General features: G+C 43.8%; 2 protein-coding genes across 6 annotated transcripts in view; one reads left to right on the top strand and one right to left on the bottom strand.

Moving 5' to 3' along the window:
- CDC123 (cell division cycle 123) overlaps nucleotides 1-5,296 on the bottom strand; it is a 42,552-nt gene extending 37,256 nt beyond the window's left edge. The window contains exons 1-2 of the mRNA XM_043885115.1: nucleotides 5,161-5,296; nucleotides 22-93 (exon numbers count right to left, since the gene is read on the bottom strand). Of these exons, the coding sequence (XP_043741050.1) occupies nucleotides 22-93; nucleotides 5,161-5,234 (146 nt within the window). The 5' untranslated portion in view covers nucleotides 5,235-5,296. The remainder of the gene's footprint in view (nucleotides 1-21; nucleotides 94-5,160) is intronic.
- Nucleotides 5,297-5,443: 147 nt separating this feature from the next.
- On the top strand, nucleotides 5,444-24,087 carry NUDT5 (nudix hydrolase 5). Of its 5 annotated transcripts, XM_043885120.1 has the most exons (11): nucleotides 5,631-5,789; nucleotides 11,849-11,938; nucleotides 12,039-12,143; nucleotides 13,492-13,559; nucleotides 17,254-17,303; nucleotides 18,581-18,688; nucleotides 20,124-20,219; nucleotides 20,795-20,896; nucleotides 22,341-22,349; nucleotides 22,482-22,535; nucleotides 23,848-24,087. In XM_043885120.1, the coding sequence occupies exons 3-11, from the start codon at nucleotides 12,084-12,086 to the stop codon at nucleotides 23,955-23,957; spliced, it is 657 nt and encodes a 218-aa protein (XP_043741055.1). In that variant the 5' UTR covers nucleotides 5,631-5,789; nucleotides 11,849-11,938; nucleotides 12,039-12,083; the 3' UTR covers nucleotides 23,958-24,087. The 5 variants fall into 5 exon arrangements, with proteins under 5 accessions (XP_043741056.1, XP_043741055.1, XP_043741052.1 ...); XM_043885121.1 differs by lacking the exons at nucleotides 5,631-5,789; nucleotides 11,849-11,938 and adding an exon at nucleotides 5,444-5,580; XM_043885117.1 differs by lacking the exon at nucleotides 11,849-11,938.
- The last annotated feature ends 2,115 nt before the right edge of the window (nucleotides 24,088-26,202 follow it).

Below are 26,202 nucleotides of genomic sequence, written 5' to 3'. Positions count from 1 at the left end.
CGTTTTTCTGACATGCCTTACCTTCCTGACACCACCAGAGTTCCATCATCGAGTAAATAATCCTTCACATTCTGAGGAAGTGGAAGAATGACACTAAAAAAAAAAATGCACATACCAAAATAAGACATCATTGTAACAGACCAACCACAAGCAGAGAGAAAAAGCTCCAAATTCAATTTCTGAATTACTTGCTCCTTTTATTTTAATATGAAGTGGGAAATGTTAATAATGGACATTTGGCAGCAGCAGACTAGAAGTTAGAATAATATGAATAAATGTTGCAATAAACTAAATTAGGTGCATATAATTAGCCCTACTGACTCTAAGGTTAAAAAAAAAAATAAACAGCAACAACAACAACAACAAAACAAAACCCAAAAAAATCCCTAAAACAGACAAATCCAAACTGGACTGAAATCACAATATGAAGGCAACAAGCTCAAAAGAATTCTGAGTACAAGGGTTACGTGCCTTTAGGAAATTGGAGGCCCTGCAGGTATTTGCAGCAACACAGGAAATGAACAAAAGAATCAGAAAGAATCAAAAGAATCAGAAAATCAACAGCACCTGATCACCTTCTAAGATACAGGGTGGAAGCAGGCTTAAGATCTGGGCACCTCTGGTTGGCAATGGGAGTGCAAGGTCAAAAATTCACAGTACGCGGGGACGTACTGTGACGGCATTCTGTTCACCTCATCACTAGAGTACAACCGCTGCTTACCCGGGCACGCTTCGGGTGAATTGTTTTCAGACGATCATAATTAAGGGATGGCAAAACCATACTTGATATCACTTGAAAAACGGATGGGATAATTTGTTTTTTTACTCTATAATGATAAATCATCAAAAAATTCTGGCACAGATACCCAGAACAATGTTCTTACTTTGCTTGTGAGGCATGCATTTTTTAAAAACTCAAAACGATGGTGGCCTACATTCAGAGAGACCATCACTGACTCATATTAGTGTGCTTCATTTATTTAAGTTTTCTGTAACATTACAGATGGTTTTAGCACACAGGAAAAATTACTCATGGGCTACTTCAGTTTTAGAAATTAACATCTGATTTCTCAAAGTTATAATTTCACATTCAAAAGCCTACTTCTTCAGGCTTTTAAGTTCAACTAACAAATCTTATTATTCTATTTGTAAAGCTGCTAAATTTTAACCAATTTCAAGTGAGCCTTTGAAACTTAAAAGTTGCTTTAAATTTTTTTAACTCTAGGGAATTCCCTGGTGGTCCAATAGCTAAGACTTGGGCTTTCACCATCATGGACTTGGGTTCAATCCCTGATCAGGGAACTAAGATACCACAAGCCATGTAGTATGGCCAAAAAAAAATTTTTTTTAAACTCTATTATAAAATAATCTATTCAACTTTCTTTTAAAATATGTCAATTGTCTAATTACAGATAAAGCTTTCCAAGTATTTAACTCTTATAAAACCAGTGAGTTAAACTTTAAGTATAGTGAATCTAAGGTTCTTGCAAACGTTCCAACACTGTTTAAACACTTAAAATTTTTTTCTTAAATATTTTAATGTATCACAATTCTAAACCAATTACACAAAATAAATTAGAAACACAAGGTTAATGTTACATATATACTAACTGTCCTCAAAATGGCAAATTCTTAAGGATGTTAAAGTTAACAGGGAAAAAATTCCAAGTCTGCATGATTTCATCACTTCTATATTTAATTCTAGCTCTTCCTGGGGTTACAGATACTCACCCAATAGTGTCATCCCAACAGAATCAGACATGATCTTTACAAGAGAATCTGAAGTTTACCTCCTCAGGGGCCTAAGACTGAGAAGTATCAGCAGAAATGACCATTCCCAGACATCTAGGGTGATTTTCCCGAGAGCAGAGAGAGCCCTCTTCTATGTCAGTGACATCTCTGAGTCCACAGGTGATTTCAGAGTCCACGTCCCTTGTTTCTGAGTTAACGCTAATTCTCAGGTCTCATTTCCTCCAGGCTGCATCACCCCTTGACTGCATCCAAAACATCTATTTACTGTTTGATTCCACTGTGAATTCTCTGCATATTTTTCCTTTTTGGAAGGTCTACAGCTCTTACAGGTATGAGCCGACACTGACAGTTCTCATGAGTCCCTGCGTCCCGCGGTCACAGTTCTAAAGTCACCCTAATGATGTGAATTATGTCACGTTAGCCATGGAGGAATCCTAGATGACTTAGTTAAGAACTCAATGCCTAGGAGTGGGAAAAGCTACAAAAGGAGAAAAAAAAAACCTCAAGTACAATGTAAGCGCTGTACCAAGTACAGATGTACCAAACGCCACCAAAACTCTCAAGAAAAAGGACCCGTGCCTCAGCAACTGAGGTCATAAACAAGCCATGGCCCAGCATACTTAACCCAACTGTTGGAAAAGAACTTAAATTTTTTTTTTGTCACTGAAATTGACTATGCAGCCAAGAATCCATGAGGGCTGGGGCTTCCCTGGTGGCTCAGTGATAAAGAATCCACCTGCCAACCAGGAGACAGGGATTCGATCCTTGGTCTAGGAAGATCCCACATGCCATGAAGCAATTAAGCCCCAGCGCCACAGCTACTGAGCCCACGCTCTCGAGCCTGGAGGCGCGGCTGCTGAAGTCCAGGCGCTCCAGAGTCTGTGCTCCGCAACACGAGAAGCCACTGCAATGAGAAGCCCGCGCACTGCGACTACAGAAAAGCTGGTGCAGGAACGAAGACTCAACACAGCCAAAAATAAATACATGAAATTTTAAAAGAAAAAAGGATCCATGAGGCCCAACTGAAAGATGTAAAAAATGTAATGACCTATTCCATCAAGTCGATATAATTCTATACACACAGACAAGTTACTCTAACGGAATGGAGGTTAAAAGAGCCTTTAGGAGATGATTCATAACTTTCATGTTTGAGGAAAGAAACATTTAGAAAGGAAGAGTGGATGACCCAAAGTCACCTAGCTACTTATTTGTAAGCCTGAGTCAAAGTTCTAGGACATGTCAAAAAAAAAAAAAAGATTCTGTATTCTTTACTTGCATAATCATTTCTGAACCATGATTAATAAATGCCAAATATAAGGCTGAGTCAATAAGCAGAACATGGCCTCTTGGCATTAAAGTTGATAATGACAACGACAAACGTAACACAACTCCACCAGAGTGACCTGGGCCGTGGAGGCACATCGTGCCATATGTCGCATTTGAGTGATGTTCCACAGAACTAGACTAGAGTTACAGTGCAAGACACGGAAAACTCTCAGGCAACACAGCTCAGCTGTGAACCGGTAAGAAAATCCTCCTCCTTGGTTTACTTTTCACTCCCAGCTTCAAATGAATGGCACACATTTTAAGTGAACTACAACTATTTTAAGCTTTGGTTAAATCAAAAACATTAAAAACAAGCAGCTTTTTGTGTGTTTATGTCAAAAAGAGTGCTAAGCATATTTAATGCTTTATCTCATTTAATTCTCATGACAATCCTATTATTTTCTAAATTTTCCAGATGGGGCTTACAGAGATTAAGCCATTTTCACAAGATGCTGGTGGAACCAAAATTCCCAAGGCAGACAGATGGTCTTGACTCTAGAGTCCAATTCTTAACCATTATACTTCACTACTGAAGCAAAGAAAAGTTTCTTTGAGTTGACAAAAGGTGTCTGCACACAAAATACAAGGCACTTCTGAGTGAACTCTGTGTGAAAACGCCTGACTGGCTCACAAAAATACCTTCTGTCACACCGACATGACATAAATAACTCTAGCATCATCTCAGACCCTAAGCCTATTTCAATTATGAAAGATAATGGAGGACTGGTACATCCTGTAGGAAGGTAACGTCCACTGCTGCTGTTGAAGCTCTTCCTTGTTTTAGAGCTACTCCAACCATCTTCAAATGCAAAGCTTATCTTCCTTCGAGCTGCTCTAACCTCCATCACACCCTGGATAACTTGGGAGCCTATTCCATGTATGAATAACAGGATGGGAAAGAACTGTCTTATGAATAACCTCCTTATGCTCTTTCAAACACTCAGGATCTGAAGTTTCCCTCTCTGTATTCACACTCTGCACCCAAAATGAAAAGGAAGGAACTGTTGCTATCTAATTAGTAGAATCTAGGGCCCAAGGGGGACAGGGTAAAAGACAGAAAGTCCTCCCCACAGATACGCAGTTCTTTGAGCTACTCACCTTAGCACGGGAAAGTCTACCCTTGCATCACATTCCAGGTGTCACACCTGCTTTTGAACATCTGGGGATGTTCTCCTAGCTGCCTTGCCTACATTACCTTGAATGACCGGGTGAAGGATGAAAACAGTTAATCCTCTGCTTGCCCTGCAAACAGGGCACGGATTCCTCGCTGAGGGCCAGAGAACTAGAAAACAAATACTGTTCCACTCCTCTTCCAGATGGCTTCCTTCCCTAACAATACATTTGCTGCTGTTGTTCAGTCGCTAAGTCGTTATCTGACTGTGCGACCCTATGGACTGCAGCATGCCAGGCCTCCCTGTCCTTCACTGTCTCCTGGACTTCGCTCAAACTCATGCCATTGAGTCAGTGATGCTATCCAACCATCTCATCCTCTGCAGCCCTCTTCTCCTTTTGCCTTCACTCTTTCCCAGCATCAGGGTCTTTTTCCAGGGAGTCGGCTCTTCGCATCAGCATACTCTACTGAGGCTTCCCACTAACACTATCATACCGGAGCTTCACAATAGAATTTGAGGCTGGGTCTCACTGTTCCTATTTGACAGGGACCAAAAGCTATTAAGCCCCCACCCCCCACCCCCCGGCGGGTTAGTCAGTAGCAAAGTCCAGACTACCCAGTTTGCTGATCACCTTCCCCCACTGGCAATTCTAAAGGCAGCAATGGTGAACTCCCAAGCCTCAACTAGCTTCACCTGCTCCTCAGCCCGCCTCTGACCTTCACTGAGCCACCACGTCGCCCTTCTACCTGCCCAGCACCCTCCCTGACGCACAGCACGACGCGCGGCAAGCATGGATGGACTTCGTTCCTCTCCCGACTCTAAAAGACCACTGGGAAGTCGAAATCTGGCCCTGGCGCTCCCATCCGGGCCTGTAGTTTTTTGTTTTGTTTTGTTTTTGATGGAGCTGGGATTCGCCCCAAATGTTGCAGTCCCCTTCTGCCCACTGCTCCGGCGTAACCCCCAGTCTCACCTCTTGATAGTGAGGCTTCTGAACAGCGGGTACCACGCGGAGAACTGACAGTGCAACACATGCTCCTTCTTCATTCTCCAGCCGCCGCCGCCGCCGCCGCCGCCGCTGCCTTTCCCTCTCCTCCCTGCACCTTCCCGGAACCCTGCTCTCCCGTCCCGGAAGTGCCCGCCGAGCTGGTTTGGTTAAGGACACTTCCGGTCTGTGAGGCAAGGAGGAAGGAGCGGAGAAAAAGAAACTTGGGGCGTGCTTTTAATGTACACACACACACACACACGGCAGAGAAAAAGAACCTTGGGCGTGCTTTTAGTGTACACACACAAAGTTCTGGCCGCGGGAAAGGAATTCTGGAAGAGTTCCGAAGAGGGTTGTAAATAGCGAAACGCAGCGCTAATCGCCTAGAGGCGGACTTTGCCCCGGAAGGTAATCTTCTGCGGCGAGGTCACTGGCAAGGGCTGCTACGGGTGCCGCGAGGGGCCGAGCGCGCATCCTCCGTCTCATTTGGCCGCGAGGTGCGGCTGCGACTCCTGCAATAGAGCTGCACCTCCTGAGCCTCGTTTCCTCGGACCCCTGCTTTCTCCTTTCCTCCCCCTTCCTAAAGGAGTCCGCATCCCTTCGCCGCACGCCTGGGAGTAGGTAACTGGGCGCGGGCCAATCACATACAGGGGTTCCTGGCGGGGAGACGGAGGGAGCACACCTGGAGCGTGCGGACAGCCGCGCGCTCGTCCCGGGCTGCGGGCCGGGTTTGCGTCCGCGAGGCGCGGAAAGGGGGGGAAGGGGGGCAGGTTCAGAGGCAAACCAGGGACTGGGGTGGAAGAACTGGGCTCCTAGGGGTCCGGGAAACTGCAGACATCACAGTGAGATGTGTGAGTGCCGCGGTGGAGGCATCTGCAGAGGGAGTCACGGCCCCCGCTTGCCTCGTCGGGAAGGCTATGAACGAGAGGGAAGGAGCCCCGTCTCTGCGATCCCGGGAGTCAGACTTCGGAAGTGGTAAGAGGAGGTAAAATTTGGAGGACAGAGGAGAGAAGGGGTGAGGTGAGGTGAAGTGAGATGTCGCTTTTGAGCGTCAAGTTCATTTATTCCATTCTGTTAAACGTAGCAGCTTGCAAAAACACAGCCCGATTGTATCCGTACCCATACCGTGCTGAATTCATAAGACCGTAGGAACACTACTAGTCGAATTTGTAATAACTTTCTTTTTTCCTCCTCTTCCTCCCCTATTATCTTATAGTCTGTGTTCTTTTCCTTACGCAAGGAAGTATCAGAAGGCGACCAAAATGTAGAGTACTTAAAATTACGTTCCCTTTCTATTTCTAAAGTGAATGAAAAATGACGAGGTGCTGAGAAACACCTTTTAAACCTAGCCTTACTTCTTACGGACTTCCCTGGTGACTCAGACGGTAAAGAATCTGCCTGCCAATGCAGGAGACTCGGGTTTGATCCTTGGATGGGGAAGATCACCTGGAGAAGGTAATGGCTACCCACTCCAGTATTCTTACCTGAAGAATTCTGTGGACAGAGGAGCCTGGCAGGCTACAGTGCATGGGATCACGAAGAGTCCGGCGCGACTGGGCAACTTTGACCTTCTCCTTGCTTCTTAGAGTTACCTACCTTGGGCTTGTCCACAGGCACCCTTGCAAAGGGCACACATTTTGGATATCTGCTTAAAATTGCACTTTCTCACTGACCCATCTTTGTTGTTCAGTTGCAGAGTAGGCAAAGTGATGTGGGGAGGGTTATTGACTAATTCCAAATGAAATAATGATAAAACATTTCCTTCTCTGAATCCATAACATGACTAGTATTGTAGGTTAGTATTTCCAACTGCCTGATGGTTTTCTCCACTTGAATATCTTACCACCATCTCAAATTCTGTGTCCAAATTCGAACTTGCACTGCCCCTTTCTCCCAGTTTCCTCTAAGATCCTCTCCTTCTTAGGATTAGCTTTGGCATCCCCAGAAACTGTTTGAAGAAAAGCAGAAAGTCTCATCTGCAAGGAATTAATCTATTTGCTCACTGCTGCTCCACTGTAGTCCAAACCTATGTTCTCTCTTCTCTGGGCTATTACAAGAGGTCCTTCACTGGTCTTACTGCCATATGACTATAACCAATTAACTTTCCCAAGAGTAAGTACAGTCAGTTCACTCTTGCTTAACCAGAACTAAATGTAATGATTGTAAATCACCAGATAAATGATCAAAAATCGTCAAGTAGTATAATTTCAATAAAATGTTAGTTCCTTTCCTGCCCATTCCAACCCCTACACCTACTGAAAAACAAAAGAAAGAAGAATACTTTCAGTGGCTTTCCTTTATGATCAAAATAACTACAGGAAGTTTTCATCATGTAAGGATAATTATTGTCAGCAAAGAACTCACTTAAAGCAAATCCATTTGAGGTGGATACCAAAATTTTACCATAGATGGTACAAAAAAAGTACTGATCAAAATCTTATCTTCAGGGACTTCCCTGGTGGTTCAGTGGTTAAGACTCCACAGCAGGGGGCACAAGTTGGAATCCCTGATTGCCCTGCAATGCAGCGCCACCCCCCCATATATATATACACATATAAAAGTACTGATGGTCCCTTGGATGGCAAGGAGATCAACCCTGAATATTCATTGGAAGGACTGATGCTGAAGTTTCAATACTTTGGCCACCTGATGCAAAGAGCTGACTCATTAGAAGAGACCCTGATGCTAGGAAAGATTGAGGGCCAAAGAAGAGGGCGGCAGAGGATAAGATGGTTAGATAGCATCACTGACTCAATGGTTATGAATCTGAGCGAACTCTTGAAGATAGTGAAGGATGGGGAAGCTGTCCTTTGGCTGCAGTCCATGAGGTCGCAGAGAGTCAGGTATGACTTAGTGACCTACAACAACATATATATGATCCTTTAAAAAGCTAAGAATTTTGAAGTTTTATAATTATAACCAAGAATATTAAATGTAACTACATTAATGATACTTTGTTCATTATAAATCAAGTAGTTTTTCTGTGTAATTATCCTGAAAGAACTTAGAATGGAATCTTAGACGTACCTATTAACACAAAGTAATTTTTTGCAAAAATTGATCTCCCTCTTAATTTCTTTCAAGTTGCCTTATTGATTTCTCTATCTATAAAACTGGCTGATTGAGTCTAGATGGTATTTACAATATTCAGCTATTTACTAAGGGAGATTAACCAGTGTGTGATTTCTTGCCCTGAGTTTTGCTTCACTTTGCAAGCTCAGCAAACTGCAAGGACTCAGGTATGGTAATAAATGAATGATGAGGAGCCTGGGTGCATACTCTACAGTTTGGCTTCTGAGAATCTCAGTTTAACTTCTTGAATCTTACTCTTGTTTAACTTGGTAATCCAGCTGTTGTGATCATTTATCTCTCTCCCAACCCCAAGAGGAACATGCCCAACAACGGGAGTTTGTGACTTGCCGGTTAGGGTTTTTGAGTGCTTTGTTTGTCTGCAAATGTCGGGGAAAGGGGTGGGCATCCAGCCAAATCTGTGTAAGCCCTTGGAAATGTGTTTATAAATGTTACCATCATCCCTTACTCAAGGGATTGTTTTTGGCTTTCTCTTGGGAGGGAGTGGGGAGGGAAAGGTTGAGAGCCACAGAACTTGGTGAACTCCTGTAAATTGTCAACCCCTCCCCCAGTCAGTATCTCTGCTTTTGGTTCACGTGGATCCTTCCTCTCAGAGTGCTTTCCCGGCCTTCTTAGTCTCTAAATCATAGCTTAGTATCAAACTGCCTTTTAACAGTCGCCTTTTTAAAAAGTCTTTACTATTTTCCCTGCCTCCCGCGTGGATGTGACTTGTGCCTCATTTAAAACACCCTGGCGTCACATTGTCTTTCTGGCAGGCATTTGCCTTTATGGCTGTTTGTGTTCTCCAGTGTAATGTCCCCTGGGGCAGGAATCGTGGTCACTTCATGCTTGCAATACACTTGAACTTGTGAACTGCCCATGTTCACAGAGCTAGTTTGACACTGCTGCCAGCCACTGTGCAGGAGTCTAAGAGTCCTGTGACATTTTCCCTTGTTTTTTTGTGCCCTGGAAAAATCATACATCTGTCTCATCATAGACCTTCACGTCTTTAACCAAAGTAGGTGAAAACATACTCTGAATTAGAACACTCAACATTAGGTGTACTGTGTGCCTCATCGCTCAGCTGTATACCCCACTCCTTGGGACCCTGTGGACTCGTGGTACAAGGGAGTTTTTGTGGGGTTTTTTGTATAACATCCACCTACTGGCAAAATGTAGATGACCTTCAGTTCTAGCTAATGAAATGGATACAATTTGAATTAAACTTTTAAATCTCGAAATAGCAGGAGTCCCTCAGGAAAGCTCTCTGGCTGTGTGATGGAGCCTGAGGTGCAGCCAAGCATAGATCGCTGACTGGTTTCTGCAGTCTGTGTTTGTGGTGACCAGCCCCACGCTGCACCATTCAGCCTCTGTCCCTGACTGAAACGGTGCTGAGAGTAATACTCATTTTGTTTTAGTAATATTTTTGAGGTGGTTTCATAATGATGGACATTTTGGGAATCGAGCAGTATAGAGCATTTTTCTGAAACCACTCTTAAATCCCATTTTTGTTTTTAACACAGTCGATAGATTGCCACAGATAGCTGTTTCCCCTTGGGGCTGATTGCATTCCAGGCAATTACCCAGCCCTGTTAGACACTTTTTTCTTTCTTTTTTTGTAATTTATGTCAGGAGCTTGTCTTTTGTTTTTCTAGACCTCTTACATTCTAGCTTAAACATTTAAAAATACAATCTGTTTGAAACAACTGCTTCTAGCTTAGCATTTGCCAACCAAGGGTTGATTTTTGATTTCTACTGGGACTGTTTTGTGCTTGAATCTAACTAACTTGGTTAGATGAGTAGTGGACGAGAATAGGGCTTTTTTAGTTTTTCAGCTCATCAACAATCTGAAGATCTGAGGGCAGCTATAAAGAGAAACATAAGGAGCCTCAGCAGATAATGCAAATACCTTAAAGGTCCGTGTAGATCCGAAGGAACTAGATGCCCTTTTGCCCCTAAAGATGCTCACAGGGGGGTCAGGGGAGGACCTCTGTGCTCTTCTAAATTATGTGTTAACCGACCATTTTGTTCCCTGGGGATCCAGATTAAGAATCTTTTCATAGAGAAAATTAGAGTTTGTCTGGCTCTTCCTGTCTGCCCTTCTGGTGGTGCTTGTATCTCTGAGGACTACAGTTCTCTGCCTTTAAGAAGCTTGGGTCAGAGTCACTTTGAGAGGAGGTAAACGTTTTGACTGAATCCAAAAGTTTTGTGCCGTCCGGGACAGACTGTTGCGCACTGAAGGGAGTTGCTTGGTTGCCTGAGAGTCACTTCCTCTTAAGTGTCAGAACTAAAAGGGGGCGAGTTTTCCTTCTCTGATATATATGTTATAAATAGAAGGAAATGGAAATCGAGAAGATAACAATCTCGGTGGATAAAGTTCTCTCCTTGGGGTGTGGAGCACTCAGGTGCAGACAAGTAGTAACTAACTTGTGGTACGTTTCCGTCCAAGGCAGCCTGCCACTTTAATTGTCTACAATGATGTAAACTGTTTGTCTGATCTAAATCAATGCCAGTTAAAAGTTCACCTAATAATTACCATCTGGGTTACTTTCAAAGGAACAGCTGCCTGTTTTCTTTTGCTGTATTCATAGAATTAATATGCTGACTGATGGTCTCTAAATATCTCAACATCCATGTAGCTTACTAGTTTGTTACTGAGACAGAGGATCAGTTCAGGAAGTCCGACAGCTAAGTATTATTTCCTGAAAGAGAGAACAGAGGGGAGGAGATTATCAGTGAAGTGCTCAGTTAAGGAAGCACAGAATGGGGGAGTTCCTGGTGGTCCAGTGGTTAAGGCTCCATGCTCCCAGTGCAGGCGGCCCCGATTCCATCCCTGCTTAGGGAACTAGATCCCACATGCCACAACTGAGGCCCAGCAAAGTCAAATAAATAAGTATTTAAAAATAAAAGGAAGCACAGAATGAAGTTTCCAGGTTGAAAGGACCCACTAGAAACCCTTAAAAGTCACATCAGCATCATTGGACGTCAACAACTGTGGGTTCCAGAGGAGGAACACGGGGTCACATGGAAGAGGATCCAGGATCAGTGACTCCGGATTTCTCAGCAGCCAGCTTGCTTCTCAGAAGCAAAACACTGAGCAAGGGTCTCCAAATATGATTTTCAGCCCTTAATTGTATCTGCAGCCAAGTTATCAATCAACTTTGGGGGTAGAAAAAAGACTTTCAGACATTCAGGATACAGGAATTGAGGGAATGCATGAGAGAGACAACGGAAGTCGTGGCCCACGGCCACCTGGACGGGGCTCTCTGCTGACAGACTGTGCTTCTAGTTAACTCCTTATGTGCAGCTGTGACTTTGATCCACATGGAAACTTTGGATGGGCCATTGAACTGTGCAGTTTTCAGTTATTAAAATGGCATATACATTTAACACAGAGATAAATGGGAAAGAGAAGCAGCCTGCCCGTATAATACAAAGTTTCACTGTAAAGAGTTGATAAGGGATGGCAGTTGAGGGGTGGGCATGGGGCATGATGTACAACCTTTGTTCTGTTTCTCCTTGGAAAGTGTTTTCTGAAGACCTCAGGCACGGCAGGCTGTGGACTGGTCTCACTGGGCCGCTTTCTGTTCTTTCCTGGCTGTTTTAGAGGCCTTGCGTTTCCTGTTCTGTCTCTACCTCGGGGCGGCTGGCAGCTCTCCCCCACCTTCAGCAGAGGAACGCAGCTTTGATGACCCAGGTTTTTCCCCCATTTAAGTAAATACTTTGTCCAGTGACCTGTGGACAATGTGTAATTCAGAAAAATTAATGTAGCCTAAACCAATCTCATTCTCTTACAGCGTGAGGTTCTTGCCTGTGGACTGTAAAGATCAACTAGTTTGAAAATGGAACAAGAAACAGCAGGTTCTTCTCGAAATACCGAACAGTCTATTATCTCAGAGGAGGTATACATTGTCTTTTTACTTCCCTTCCCCTCTGCCACATAAAGCTGAGTTTAAAAGAAATTTACAGTTTCAAATGATTGTTTTTAATTCTTCAAGGTAGTTTTTAAACATATCTCCTGCTCCTTTTGAGGACTCAGGGCCACTTTGCTCTTGTGTGATAGCAGTGGTGTCTCTTCATTATATGTATTAGTGAAATTGAGGCTGTTTTTAAAATGCGTTTCGACTGTTGATTTTTAAAACTCTCAATTTTTACTTATCTTTTTAAATTTAGTTTTTATTGAAGTATAGTTGATTTATCAGGTTGGGTTAGTTTCTGCTGTATGGCAGAGTGATTCAGTTAAATGTATATATGTATACACACATATTTTTCATGTGGTTTATCCCAGGATGTTGAATATAGTTCCCTGTGCTGTACAGTAGGACCTTGTTATTTCAGTTTTCATTGAAAGTTTCGCTGGATAGAAGAATAAATCATATGTGAATTTTAAGGCTTAGACATTTTGTCCTAAATATCACAGATTGGTTAGCTATTTGTGGCCTCAATATGCATGCTTAAGGACAAGAAAAACCTACGTTTTGAATATGTCTTGCATGTTATCCAGTTTACCTTTTAAAAAGTCTCTTCCTGCAGGAACCATTGCAGAGGACAAACTTTAAATCCTTCATCTTTGAAGCTCTGAGCTTGACATCTTTCTGGAATTCTTTTTAATTTAAAAATACTTCTGTGTTGTCTGTGAACAGATCTGCTGAATAATTATTAGGTTGCTGCTGGCAACAAGTAAAAGATAGAATACTTAGAAAAAGGCCACTTGCTGCTTTATGTACACAGGGAACCTTTGCACTCACTCACTGTGGTCTGTAGGTGAGCTAGTCCTGGCAACCTAACCTCCTCGGCATCTAAGTGGAATGATGCTGGGTGCCCTTCAGGCTGGGTGGTAAACCCATGTCACTACGGGGGATGTGCTTGTTGGCCATGGTGTCCCTGGAGTTGGCTTTGCTGTGTAGGCGTTGGCAATCAGATGCCACTGGGGTTCACACCCTGAAACACACCTGTGTGGCTGGCACCAGGTTGGAGGAGAGAAGGTTAGGAGCACCCCAGAAAGCCCCTTCCTCCTCAGACCTCCCCACAACCCAGAATTCGTGAGTTCTCAATCCTACCTCCAGAATGCCACAGAACAGCGGGTCCACCATCAGAAAAACAGCTTTTACTACTTTGAACTAAAAACTTGGACAGATTTTGAGGGGGAAAAGATCATCATTGAGAGCCACAAAAAATTTGAAAGAATAAAAAAATAAAAAACAGCTCAGTTTGAAAGTTTTCCCAACTTACTGTCTGATTTCCTTTTAGTTAATTTCAGAAGGAAAATGGGTCAAACTTGAAAAAACAACTTACAGAGATCCTACTGGTAAAACAAGGTAAACTGTTTTTTTCTTTTTGAAAAATGCTCAGGATTTGGGTTCTTGGGGTCTCTATTTAGTGTTTGGCACAAACGTTGATCTTTTCCTCACTGTAAGCTCTGTCTTAAAGAATCTAGTTGAGCTGTTTTAATACCATTCTCAAGTAGATTATGGTGAACCTAAAACTTTTGGGCCAAGCCTAATTTCAGCTGATAAAGAAGCAGAATAATAACAGTACAGGTTATTTCCTCCTCTTAAACCAGTTTTTTCATCTCTGAATTAGAATGTAAGGGAAAACACTGTTGGGTTTGGGATAAAATGTGCAGGTTTATACTTGTTCATGGAAAGGTAAGTTGAGGGGGGAAAGTTTTGTAAAGCAAATACCAATTGCCATAAAGAAATGTGGGAGTGGGGAGGGAGTTCCTGGAGTCTGGCCCCTGCAGTGTCTTGATACTGTGCTAAGAAAATTATTTGCAGTCAGATCTGTGCATGAAAAAATTTCCATCATAATTATTTTTTTAAGGACAAATTGAACATCTTAAAAATAGCATCTAAACATCTTAAAAAGAGAAAAATGATTATTACAGTGTATTTACTTGGTAAAAAACTGTACAACCATCTCCAAAGCAGATCATGAAGATCACCTGATAGTATGAGAAAAGTTCATAAGCTGATAAGAAAATAGGAAATTGGATATATGCTTTTTTTCTAATGCTTTTTAAACTCTTCCAAATAATGTGTAAGAAAAGGCTAGAAGGAAAACTGTAGCAAAATAATAATGGCAGCTATGTGACTAGTCTTTTTTCCAACTTTTCTATTCAGCATTTTTTTAATATTGATTTTTTAATAACTATCAGGAAAAATGTGTTAAAATAAACATTTACTTAGTGAAATAGAAAAAGGAGAATGAGAAAGTAGGAAAACTTTGCTAAATTTAGTATCCAGGTTATATGATATAAATTCATTAATATAAAAACTGTTTTCTAAGTGATCAAATAAAAGTATAGAGTTTCTTCATAAGGTAATAAATACATCTCTCATCAGTGATTTTAACAACTTTTGACTATATGTACTAAAGCACCAAAAAATAGTAACAAGGTCCAATGTTGGAGAGCTGTGGGGAACATTAAGATGTCCATAGTCCAACCCAAAGTGAGAAAGCTGATGGCAGCTCGCCCCATCCACAGAGCAGTGAGCCGGCTGGGCAGGACTAGGCCACAAAGACGCCAGGAAGTCCAAGCCTCGGTGACAGGGCCAGTGCGCTTACACTTGTGAAAACGTAGCCAGAGCTTAGAGCCCAGCCTGCCTGGATCAGTCGGGTTCTCTTTCCTGTCAAGTTAAGCTTATGACACAAAATAGAGCCCTTGACACTGGCCAGTGTGAAGGGTACGTGTCGACTGTCACCCTCCCCATCCTCATTTCATCAGGGATGTGCCTCGGAATCACGTGGGACCTATTTCCAAATACTCACAATTCGGTTTCAACCTCTGGAGAGTCTCCTCCAGCAGCGGGGAGTGGGCTCTGGGGTGTCCAGACTCCACACTGTGAGCCTATTGACAGCACATTCCTCCCCATCCGTCCATACACAGGGCTCCCTGTGGCCTCCAGAAGGTCTCGTGTGAGACATTAACATCTCATACCTGATTGTCAGGCTTCAGAGCACTTAGAGCAGGCTATGATTTATACATTTATAAAACACTGCATGTACAAAACAAAACTGCAGCTAGAGAATTCTTTGTCCCACTCATTCATGGACGAGGGTACAGAATTGATCTGGGGAGAGACATTGATTTTGCATCCCTGTATCGGCATTCAGGACAGAGCTGAGCTCACTCTCTGGTGCCCTGCCTACCTCTTGGAGTTGGTTGCCTAGGGGGAAGAAAGTGAAACAGGCTTTCCGATAACAAACATTGAAAACAGTAACTCAACCAGAGGGCTTCCCAGGTGGCTCTGGTAAAGAATCTGCCTGCCAATGCAGGAGACGTGGGTTCGATTCCAGGGTCAGGAAGAACCCCTAGAGAAGGAAACGGCAGCTAACTCCAGTGTTCTTGCCTGGAGAATCCCATGGACAGAGGAGCCTGGCGGGCTAGAGTCCAGAGGGTCACAGACCTAGCGACTAAACAACGAGTCAACCAGAATCAGAATTCTAAAGCTACCAGAGACTTTTAAGACAACGTACCCTGAGTTCCCTGGTTTTACAGGTGAGAAAACAGTCACCAGGAGGTCGTGACTGTGGGGTCACCTAGTGACCACGTGGAGACACGGAGTTTCTGACTCAATTAGGTGGACAGCTCTCCTCTCCGAGTCTCTCGGAGATGACTGGAGCTCTCAGGGACGTTCTTATTGTAGGATTTCTTACAAATACATATCTATTTTGTGGCTCCATACTGCTCATTTACTTCATCTTAACCACTATAATGATGCTCCTCTCTCTGCTTCCCTTGTTCCTAGTGTGTTTGGGATGGGACCTTCAGTGCTTCTCCCAGCTATCTTCTTCAGTCTTTAGGACTAACCCTAAGAGGCCGCAGAGAGGACTGGGCCAACAGGTGTTGTCACTTGCAGTCTGTATCACTGATCAGAATGGCTTGTTGGTTGGCTTCTTACTACTAACAGGAATGTTGGCAGCTGTGAGTTGTCATGGTGGTCCTGTTGATTGTCACACGTTCATTTTGACATATTTGCCCTTTAGAACTTGGGTACAATACTAAAAGATCTAGTTTACAGAGAGTTTTTTTTTTTAAACTGGATTAAATATCTGACATTTTTTCATAGAAACGTGGCAAGGTCCAAGCCTTAAGGACAACTGGATAAAAGGTATGAGGGTTACTCTGAGGAGCAGCTCTTATACTCACTCTCAAACCGACATCCGATGTGGACACCTTTGTCCCCCTGGGTCCACTCAGATGTCTTTCTCCTTTTAAATCCAGAATTGTTTGCTTCCTTACCCTCATCTCTAACCACTGCTTTTCTCTATCAAAGGGTTGAGAGTGAGGAAGAAATTCCCTAACCTCCTTTAAACAGCAGGATTGTGCCAGTAACTGGGTTGTCAGTACCAGATTCCCTGAGACAAATAGCTAGTCAGGAATAAGGCCGTAAGAGGGGGCCAGGAACCCCTCACCCCACTTGTTCTTCTGGGGAACGTTTTCCTCTTAGATGGTATCTCACAAATGCAAAGCAGAGCACTCACCTAAGAGGATTAATCCCTCAAACAGTAAATAGTAAATTTCTTAAATTGAGTGTTCAACTGGTGTTAAAGTCTCCCCTGTACAGAACTGTCTCAGTGGTTCACGTGACGCAGCGTGTCCTTTGGAATTTGCACAGGGGCGGGTTTTGCACGGACTGCTTCGTGGCCTTCACAGCTTGATCACCAGCTGTGCTACTCACCGCAGATCCGTGATCCAAACCGAAGTGTTTCAAGTAAATGACTTGTGAGCTGATCAGAAAGGCAGCTCAAGTGAAGAGCAGGCCCTCCACTCAGAGGCAGAGGGTTAGATGTAGTCAGCAGTGGATTTCCTAGGCAATTTTAGAAGCTATGGGAAGGCACAGTTGGCTCTTTTTTCGATACAGCTCTTTACTGTGTGGTGTTCTTGGCCGTTATCCTCAGCACATGTGCATGCTTCGAACTTGTAAGGTGCTGGTTACACACACAAAACCGACGAACAGTCTCCTCTTCAGCACTAACGCTTTTGACTTTTCTTGTCTGCCCGAACAGAACGTGGGAGACCGTGAAGCGGACAACCAGGAAAGGCCAGTCGGCTGACGGTATGAGTGCAGACCTGTTAGAACTCTCCCAAAAGCAAGTCCCCACACATGACTGTGGGAGCCTGGGGGTAGGACGGTTCCTTACTCTAACCTCACTTCAGAGCAGGGTTGATCTTTCATCCTTAACTCTGGTGTTCTGTTTGCAACACTATGTAACTAAATCGAGCTTTCTTTATAAGTAACTCCTGGTTCCTGTTACATAGGCTCAGAACAGTGTTTCTGAAGGGAAAATGTAATCCTACTCAGAGCCAAACATAAGTCAGTGTAATTTGAAGCCACACACTGTGTCTAGACGTGTTACGACTTCTAGAAATCCCCTTGTGTTCTGGACAGAGCATCTACGTGAGAGCCTTCAGTTTGGAAATCTTACTTGGCACTACTGTGTGCTTTATAGTAGTGACCACTTGCTTTGAGGAAATGAGGCAATGAATTAGGAAAAGACTATTCATTCAGTCCACCTTCCCTTCCAGGCATGAATGCTTTGGCTACAAATATCCCAGAAACAGTCCTGAAAACCACCTCTGGTCTAGGGGAAGTTGGGCAATAGGTCTTTCTCGTTTTTCCCTTTTACTTGTGCACTTTGTTCTGTGTTCTGGTTTTCCTAGAAGCAGACAGAGTAGCTGCTGCAGCTGCTGTTTTCATGCTGGGAAAGTGAGAGGAGCTGAGTGGTCCTCCTAAGCAGTTGTGTTTTCCAGAATCCAGTGGCCTTTGGGTTGGGTTTGGTGTGAAGGCCAAATAACTTGGGAGAAAAGGCCTTTCTTTTATCCTAAAACAGTAAGGCTCAGTGTAGCCAAAATAGACTATGAACAATGGAACTTACTCTCTTTATTGCTTAAAGGAAATCTAACAGCACAGATCTGTGTAGCTTACGTGGCCACCTGGCTGCAGCTGGGTGAGAAATGGTCTCCACAGAGGTTCATGGAGACTGAAATTTTGTCCTGGACCCTGGGCTAAATGTTTACTTCTGGTTGTGATTTTATTTTAAAGAAATTGTGACGATAAAAATCTTTTATAAAATAAAGTTTTATTTTATAAAAAAGAAAATTAAACAACATGGAAGTGTCATTATTTTTTCCTTGTTTTTCTTAATAACTTCCAAAGTTAACTGCCAGTATTATAGCTTAAATTAAGTTCCTATTACTAATGGCAAATACAAGAAAGACTTTAGCTGCGGTGTTTCTTAAAAGGCAGGCTTTCAGTTAGACTGCTATAAACAAAAATCACTGGCGTTTCTGACCTCCCGCTGGGGTTTCCCTGGTTTTATTTCCTGCTGACAGGTGTGGCAGTCATCCCTGTGCTGCAGAGAACCCTTCACTACGAATGCATCATTCTGGTGAAGCAGTTCCGACCCCCGATGGGGGGCTACTGCCTAGAATTCCCTGCGGGTGAGTAACAACACTGGGGGGAGAATCACCCCTGGGGGACAGTGGGACTAAGCCCAGGCAGAGCCTGAGGACAGTGGTGTTTAAATATTTAACAGCTTTTCATCTGTCCATGTGGTTTCAAGTAAAACAAAACCACTCCTGCACTGAAGTACCTCCAGGCCACACCCCAGTGATCCGCAAATCCATGGAGGTGTCATAGCTCACTTTTCCAGGCCACCTGCCCTCTTCTTAGCAACATTCTTTCTCACCTGTTTTGAATCATTGCTTTTCCTTAATTTGTCAAAAGATTACTCCCATACCTAAGCAGGCCAAGGAAATTGTCTTAATTTCAACTCGAATATTTTTTCAGTCGTTACAGAAGGTATCTAGAATTGAATGCAGTACATATTCTAGGACTTCATTGGGTTGCTTCCGTGTGAAGAGAGGTCTCATTTCTTGTTAGTGGTTTAAGTTCTCTATTTTCAGTCCATCTCATAACAACACATTAAGTAACAGGTTTATTTTCTTGCTCATTTCCTTGCCATTTCACTGAAGAAATAACTTTAAAAGTAATTGAGGGACTTTCTGTGGTGGCCCACTGGTTAAGGATCCGCCTGCCAGTGAGGGGACAGGGCTTTAAGCCCTGGTCCAGGAAGATCCCACGTGTGGTGGAGCAGCTAAGCCCATGCACCACCTCATCTGAAGTCTGCGCTCTAGAGCCCGGGAGCTGGCAACAAGAGAAGCGACTGCAATGAGAAGCCCTCACACCGCAACTAGAATCGCCCCCAGTTGCTGCAAGTAGAGAAAGCTCAGCACTGCAGTGAAGACCCAGTGTAGCCAAAAATAGGACAAATATGCCATTTTAGTTTAAAAAAGAAAAAAAGTAATTAACTAACCCATGTTCACTTTTTCTTAGCATTTTAAAAATTCCTTTCAGAAAAAAGGACTTGCTACGCTGCTGTCCTCCTCACAGTGAACTAGTGGTACCTGCATCCTCCCCCACACCCACCCCATGCCAACCCCCGGCCTTTGCTTCCGTCCTTTCCCATCTCCTGCCCAGGAGACGTTTACACTGGTGATTCCCTACAGGGCCTCCGTGTGGCTCTGAGGGAGGAGAGCACGATGGGTACCACTGTCCCCATGCCTGCGCTGTGGTGACGTGACTCGTCCAGACCTCCCGCCGGCCCGCACCTGGCTGAATCCGCCGGTGCAGGAGGTCGCGCTGTACGGTAGCATTGACGCTGAGGTGCTCACAGAAGCATCTAGGGCCAAATGTGAGAAGCAGAACCTACTAAATCTGCCCGGAGTGTTCTTCTGCCTTTAGTTTTTCTATAACGGATCAGAACCTGAGTCAGTTTTATCTGCACACCCACTTTTCCCAGACCTCTTGGTTCTTGGCACGTAGCTCAGCAGCAGGGGGTTCCCTGTCCCACTCTCACGTGCCTGGGGCTTGCAGGTCTCATTGACGACAACGAAAGCCCAGAAGCAGCTGCTCTTCGGGAACTCGAGGAGGAAACTGGCTACAAGGGCGACGTTGCTGACTGCTCTCCAGGTATGCGCTGCTCCCACAAAACCAGCCAGATGGTCGATTGTTCTGGGTGTTCAAGGGTTTACTCTTTGACTGTTCTCCATGTCAGGAATTCAGGTGGCTTCTATTTGGCTAATTCACTGAAAACAAAGCCTAGATGAAGGCTGGTCATCTGTAAGTGAACCCCGTCCCCCCTCCCCACCATGAGAGCACAGCTGAACAAAAATGACTTGAAATTGGAGAATTACTATGAAATTAGGGTCCCTTTCAGGGTTTCCACATTCTAAGCTTTATTATTTATCTCATCCATATGCCACGCTTGTTACTGGGGGACTTTCTTGATGCGGTTGAAGGATTTTACATCTAACCCCTCGGACTTACCAAACTTCCCTCAGGAACTCTGGGGAAAATCAGTACTGATTACACATATGCTTTGCAGCCTGACAGCGTGTATACTAAGTGAATAGGAGAAACTAGTTCTCTTATGTGACTTCCATGTTAACAATGAGTCACAAGCTGACACTTCCTCCAGAGACAGTTCAGTGATGAATGACATCTCACTAGTATCTGGAAAGGTGACCCGCTGCCTCTCTCCCCAGCTGTGTGCATGGATCCAGGCTTGTCAAACTGTACCGCACACATCGTGACCGTAACTATCAATGGAGATGATGCTGAAAATGTAAGGCCTAAGCCAAAGCCAGGTACGTGTGCACTGGCTGCGTTGACAGTGTTTGTGCTGCACCGATTATCTTTTAACATACTACTAGTTTGATTTTATTAATAGAATAATGGTCTTTCACAGATGCTTTGTCGGTACACTTGGCTATTTTTTTAATCTTGTGTATTTAGCACTTTTCTCACAGCACTTCCTTGATTTTTATGCTTTACATAAAATGTTAAATTATGCATTTCCATGTTTTCTGTATGGTGTTTATTCCCACTTAAGAGCTACGGACCTTAAATAGTGATCAGTGAAAATTTTCAGAATCACTCCGATTTCTTTCTCTGTCTACATTGTAAGAATGGCAGGAATGCTATGGCACAGCACCATATTAAGTATTCCTTATTGCGTTCCATGTTTAGTGAAGCTTTGGGGAAGTTCTTTGCCCCCTGTTTCTTAGCAGGCTTGGATTCAGAGGCCATAATGCCTGTCAGTTCCATGTGCTCTCCCACCCCATAGAGGGTGGTGGTGACGCAGAATCACCTCATCACGTGTCAGAGTGGAGGCCTTCCATTTCCCAGCCCTTTTAGTTCCTCAATGTTTCCAGTTGCCCATCGCAGCTAATTTTAAGTGCTCAATTTTCAAACTAGTGGATGAAACATGATGAGGAAGAGTTTGGCAGTTCCTCAGAGAGTCACACATGGAATTAGCCTGTGATCCAGCAATTCCACCCATAGGTGAATCCCCAGGAGAATCAAAAGCAGGGGCTCCAATAGACAGGTGGACATTCAGGATCACTCACAATACCCAAAAGGTGGAAACAACCCGTTTCCATTAATAGAAGGGTAAACAAAACGTGGCCCACTCTTACAGTGGAATACCATTCAGCCATAAAGCAGTGAAGCAGGCAGATACGTGAAGCTTGAAAGGATTGTGCTCAGTGAGATTAAGCTGGACACAGGAGGGCAGGTATTGTGTGATTCCACTGATAGGAGATAGCTGTATATCATGATACCTACCTATTTCAGAGAGACAGAAGGTGGGATCAAGGCCACCGAGGAGTGGGGGGTGGGGAATTCTGTTCAGTGGGCACCACCTTTCTGTTCCGGATGATGTAGATGTTCTCATGATTGCACAACAATGTGAATGTGTTCAGTGCCACTGAATTGGTACCTTCAAAAATGGTCAAATTGTTAAGTTTTATATTATATATATTTTAACAGTTTAAAAATACATACACATGTGTGTGTGTATATATATATATCACAGAATATGCTTTAAACTTGGCTATTAAAACATTTGATTTAGAGAAGAATAACATTGTGCTGTTGGGATTTTTTTTTTTTAACCATGTATATAAGTGAAATCAGAGACCCAGGTTTCTGTTAAACTCTTGTAGTCTTTTTGTCATGGCTTGCACAAAAGCCGTGCAGTGTGTGACCACGCTGGGCCTTGCTGAAATGTCCTCTTCTGTGTGTTTTCAGGAGATGGAGGTACGTCGTCACACCCCGGGGGCTGGCCTTGTGCGCCGCGTGTTGCGGCGGGAGTGGCTAAGGCATCGTGAGTTGCTCGGGTGGGCTCACCTGGCGTCTGGCTCAGTTTTCACTTGTACTTTGTTTGTTTAGAATTTGTGGAAGTAATTTCCTTACCAAAGAATGACCTGCTGAATAGACTTGAGGGTAAGCACTCTTGATTATCACCTTTCTCTGTTTTTCCCACCCCTAACCCCAACAAATGGGGAACGTAATTGTTTCTTTGTTCTTCCTCATTAAAGTAAATACCTAGAAACTGTTAAGAAAACTGGAGGTGACCTATGATGTCTCCTTTCCGGGTGGCAGAGCGTTTGAAAATAGCAAAACATTTCTATGTCGAGTCAAAGTCATGGCCACCGTCACCAGGAGCACAGCTCTGGGGCCCACAGGTCGGACTGGTTTGAGGCCCAGCTGACTGTGTATTAGTTACAACTTAGAACAAGTCCCTTAGCATTTCTCATTAAATGGGAACAGTAAGACAGCCCCTGCCTCTGAGAAGGCAGGAGTAAAACTAAACAAGATAATGTTGCCACACAGATGCTTGAAGGTTATGTTCTATTTTCTTTTTTTATATCAGAATAATATCCCTGTAAAAAAATTCCTTCCTTCCTTGTTTCCTGCTAACTTCCCTTCCAGCCTTGTGGGGGCGGAATATTGAGGATGTTGGAGAGGAATCTGTAGATATAGAAGTGGGAGGGGCAAAGAAAGCCGCTTTACTAGCATCAGAATATAGTAATCATTATTTATTCAGCAAGTTACTTTTGGGAAGTGGGCCAGAAGGACTTTGGAGCTCAGTTTGCTATGAGGATAGCTTTCAGCGTTCCCCACCCCCACCCCACCCCCAGCCGGCACAGATGAGCAAGACAGAACTCTGTCTTTGAGGGTCAGACCATCTCTTGAGCTTGTTCCTGAGCAAGTGGCTGGGAAACAAGGGGCAGATTGCCACCTGAGTAAAACAGAAGTCCTCACGAAAGCCCCTTGAGGTCTGATTCTGAGACCTCACTCCAGTCCCTCTGGATGCACAGCTTCACCTCCACGTGGAACACGTGTGTCCCTGACCGTGGAGAGGATGCGTGAGTCGTCACCGCTGGGTGGTTTAGAGCAGCAGGGCCCTGTAGTGAGCCATCCACGAGGTGCTGGATGGATCTGTAAACTTAAAAGGCTTTACTGTTTCAATATTAAAATCATCACCCGGCATATGTGCTCTTGTCTTTTCTTGTTCCTACTGTTCCTTGTTCTTGTCTCATGCTGGAGACATAGTTCTGCTCTTACATCCTGTATCCTTCCGCTAGAGTAAGACCCCTGAAGGCAGGCAGTGTCTGGTCCATCACCGCTGTCACCAGCAGGCAGCACAGGCACGGCTCACAGCGGCTGCTCAGGGACCGCTGGCTGACTGGTAAGGGGCATTACTATCCGTTTTCGACTTGGTTATCTGACTTATGCTCTTCACCTCCTTTAGCTCTGATAGCTGAAGAACATCTGACGGTGGACGCCAGAGTCTATTCCTACGCTCTGGCATTGAAACACGCAAACACGAAGCCGTTTGAGGTGCCCTTCCTGAAGTTTTAAGGCCGAAGGACAGTAGCCGTCCTTTTGTAAACAGGACACCAGGCCTCCTTCACTGAGACTTCATAATCAGCTTAGTTGTAATGGAGATTTGAAATTAGCTCTTTCTTAAAATAAAACAACACAGAATGCATGTGGTGGTATGGAATTGTAATTACAGGTAAGCTGTAGCCATCATTTAAATGCCAGACTCCAGCTCATATTAACAGAGAAGAACACAAAATGCTGGTATGTTAAATCCAGCTGTTAAAAAAAAAAAAAAAGCTATTACGTTTCTAATCTAATCCAGGAGATACTAGGAGAATAGTCCTGAATTCCAAATTAGGTCAATTCTTCCCAGTCCCCACTAAAAACTATGTATGTAAATAACCATTTATGGTGTCAGGTTTTTTTTTTAAAGCTATATCTGTATATGGACTTTCTTGGCCTCTCCTGACTGAATTATCTACTATATGGAATTAATCTGCATAGCAGAGATTAAGATAAGACTAACATTTGTGATAAGCAGATGTTTCCACTTAGATGTCCCTAACAGCCACCTACCTACAGGAGGTTGACCAGCTCTTATATAATGAAAAATGGTAGAGTCATTAATAAAAATATAGGGCGCTGCTCTCAAGCATGTGTATATACTTTAGAATCTCATTTCCTATCCTCACCTCAAAAAGTACTTAGTTTCTAAAAACCAAATCCCTGGTATCAAGATTCACATGATTTGGGGCACTGTCTTGGTGGCTCAGATGGTAAAGAATCTGCCTGCAATGCAGGAGACCTGGGTTCGATCCCCGGGTTGGGAAAATCCCCTGGAGAAGGAAATGGCAACCCACCCCAGTATTCTTGCCTGGAGAATTCCATGGACAGAGGAGCCTGGTGGGCCACAGTCCACGGGGTCACAAAGACTCAAACATGACTAAGCAACTTTCTTTCACTTGGTGTTGAACCATGAGTGTAGCCAACATGGTGAGCAAGTATGTATGTTCTTTAAAGGAACATACAGGGGATTGTTTCTGGCTCACATCCCACCCCCCACCCTCAAGGTACGCCAGTGTCACTGGCCATCTTCTTACCTCTCAAGCTTGGCTCCTGTGTGGCCTCCAGCGGCTCCAGCATTACTGCCTCTTAGGTGCATAATTCTCTGGGTGGTTCTCATTGGCTACCCCTGAATCTTGTTTCCAGCCCTGGACCCAGGGGTCAGCCAGGCCCCTGAGAACCACATAAAATCAGGAGACTAATGACAAAAATGCCAGAATATAGTTTGTCTACAGGTTCACTGTCTTACCTAGAGGTATTTTTATGAGCAAAAGTAGATATCTGTTTATATTGTATTTCCTAAACAAGAATGGGAAGAATTGTGGAACCAGTGAACTGTATGTATCGTCTCCTCTCTGTGTGAATACTGTGAAGATTTCAGCCCCAACTAGTTGCTCTAATGGTAGCTTTCCCCCGGTGCCTTTAAAAAAAGTCCTTATTTTTAATCATTGGCATCATGATTCTCCAGAGACACTAGTCCTTTCCCTTGAGGACTCAAGGCTCTTGTCGTTACTCCTTCAAAATCAGGAGGCGCTGAGGGACACAGAAAATATGCTGGCCCAAGCACAGACCCATCTCCAAACAGGCCAACTCTTGCAAGACCACTCCCATGGCAACTGATAAAGCTACTCTAAAATGCTGATGGAGGGGAGAGACTTGTAACCACACCTGTCCTTTATGCCTTTTCCTTAGGTCACAGTTTAGAAGTGATAGCTAAATCCTAGAATATCCCCCTAATGCAGTTTATGTTCTCCGTATCAAAGGCTATGCTTTGGAAATTTGGTCAGTTTGAGAAGTGGCAATCTGTTTTCACTGGCTGGCCCTCTTGTTTCAGTGTTTACAAGTTGAAAGTTTAGATTAAAAGCAGTATTTCTACCTTCTCTGGGGATAAACAATTGTAACACTGGGTCATATTTCCATGGTAACAGTGGTCCAAGGCCCCCAGGAGATGCTTTCCAATCGACATGGCTCCTGTTCTTATCTACCTGTATTTTCTCTGTCTCCTTGCTCTTAAAATTAGTTGGCTTTGTGATCCTCAGCTAAAGGAGATAAACTTCCTGTACTTACTAAGAAAGTCAGCCATGACAGAAAACAATACTAATAAGAAAGACATCTTTGAAAAATCACGTTTGATCTTTTTGGACAACAAAGCACAATAAATAAAAATGAATTACTTACTGTGCTGCTTCAAATACAGGCTGGGACACTGAGAACATTT

The sequence above is a fragment of the Cervus elaphus genome, chromosome 23 (assembly GCF_910594005.1).
Source record: "Cervus elaphus chromosome 23, mCerEla1.1, whole genome shotgun sequence".
NCBI classification, from domain to species: Eukaryota; Metazoa; Chordata; class Mammalia; order Artiodactyla; family Cervidae; genus Cervus; species Cervus elaphus.
This window is presented reverse-complemented; position numbering and strand designations above follow the sequence as displayed.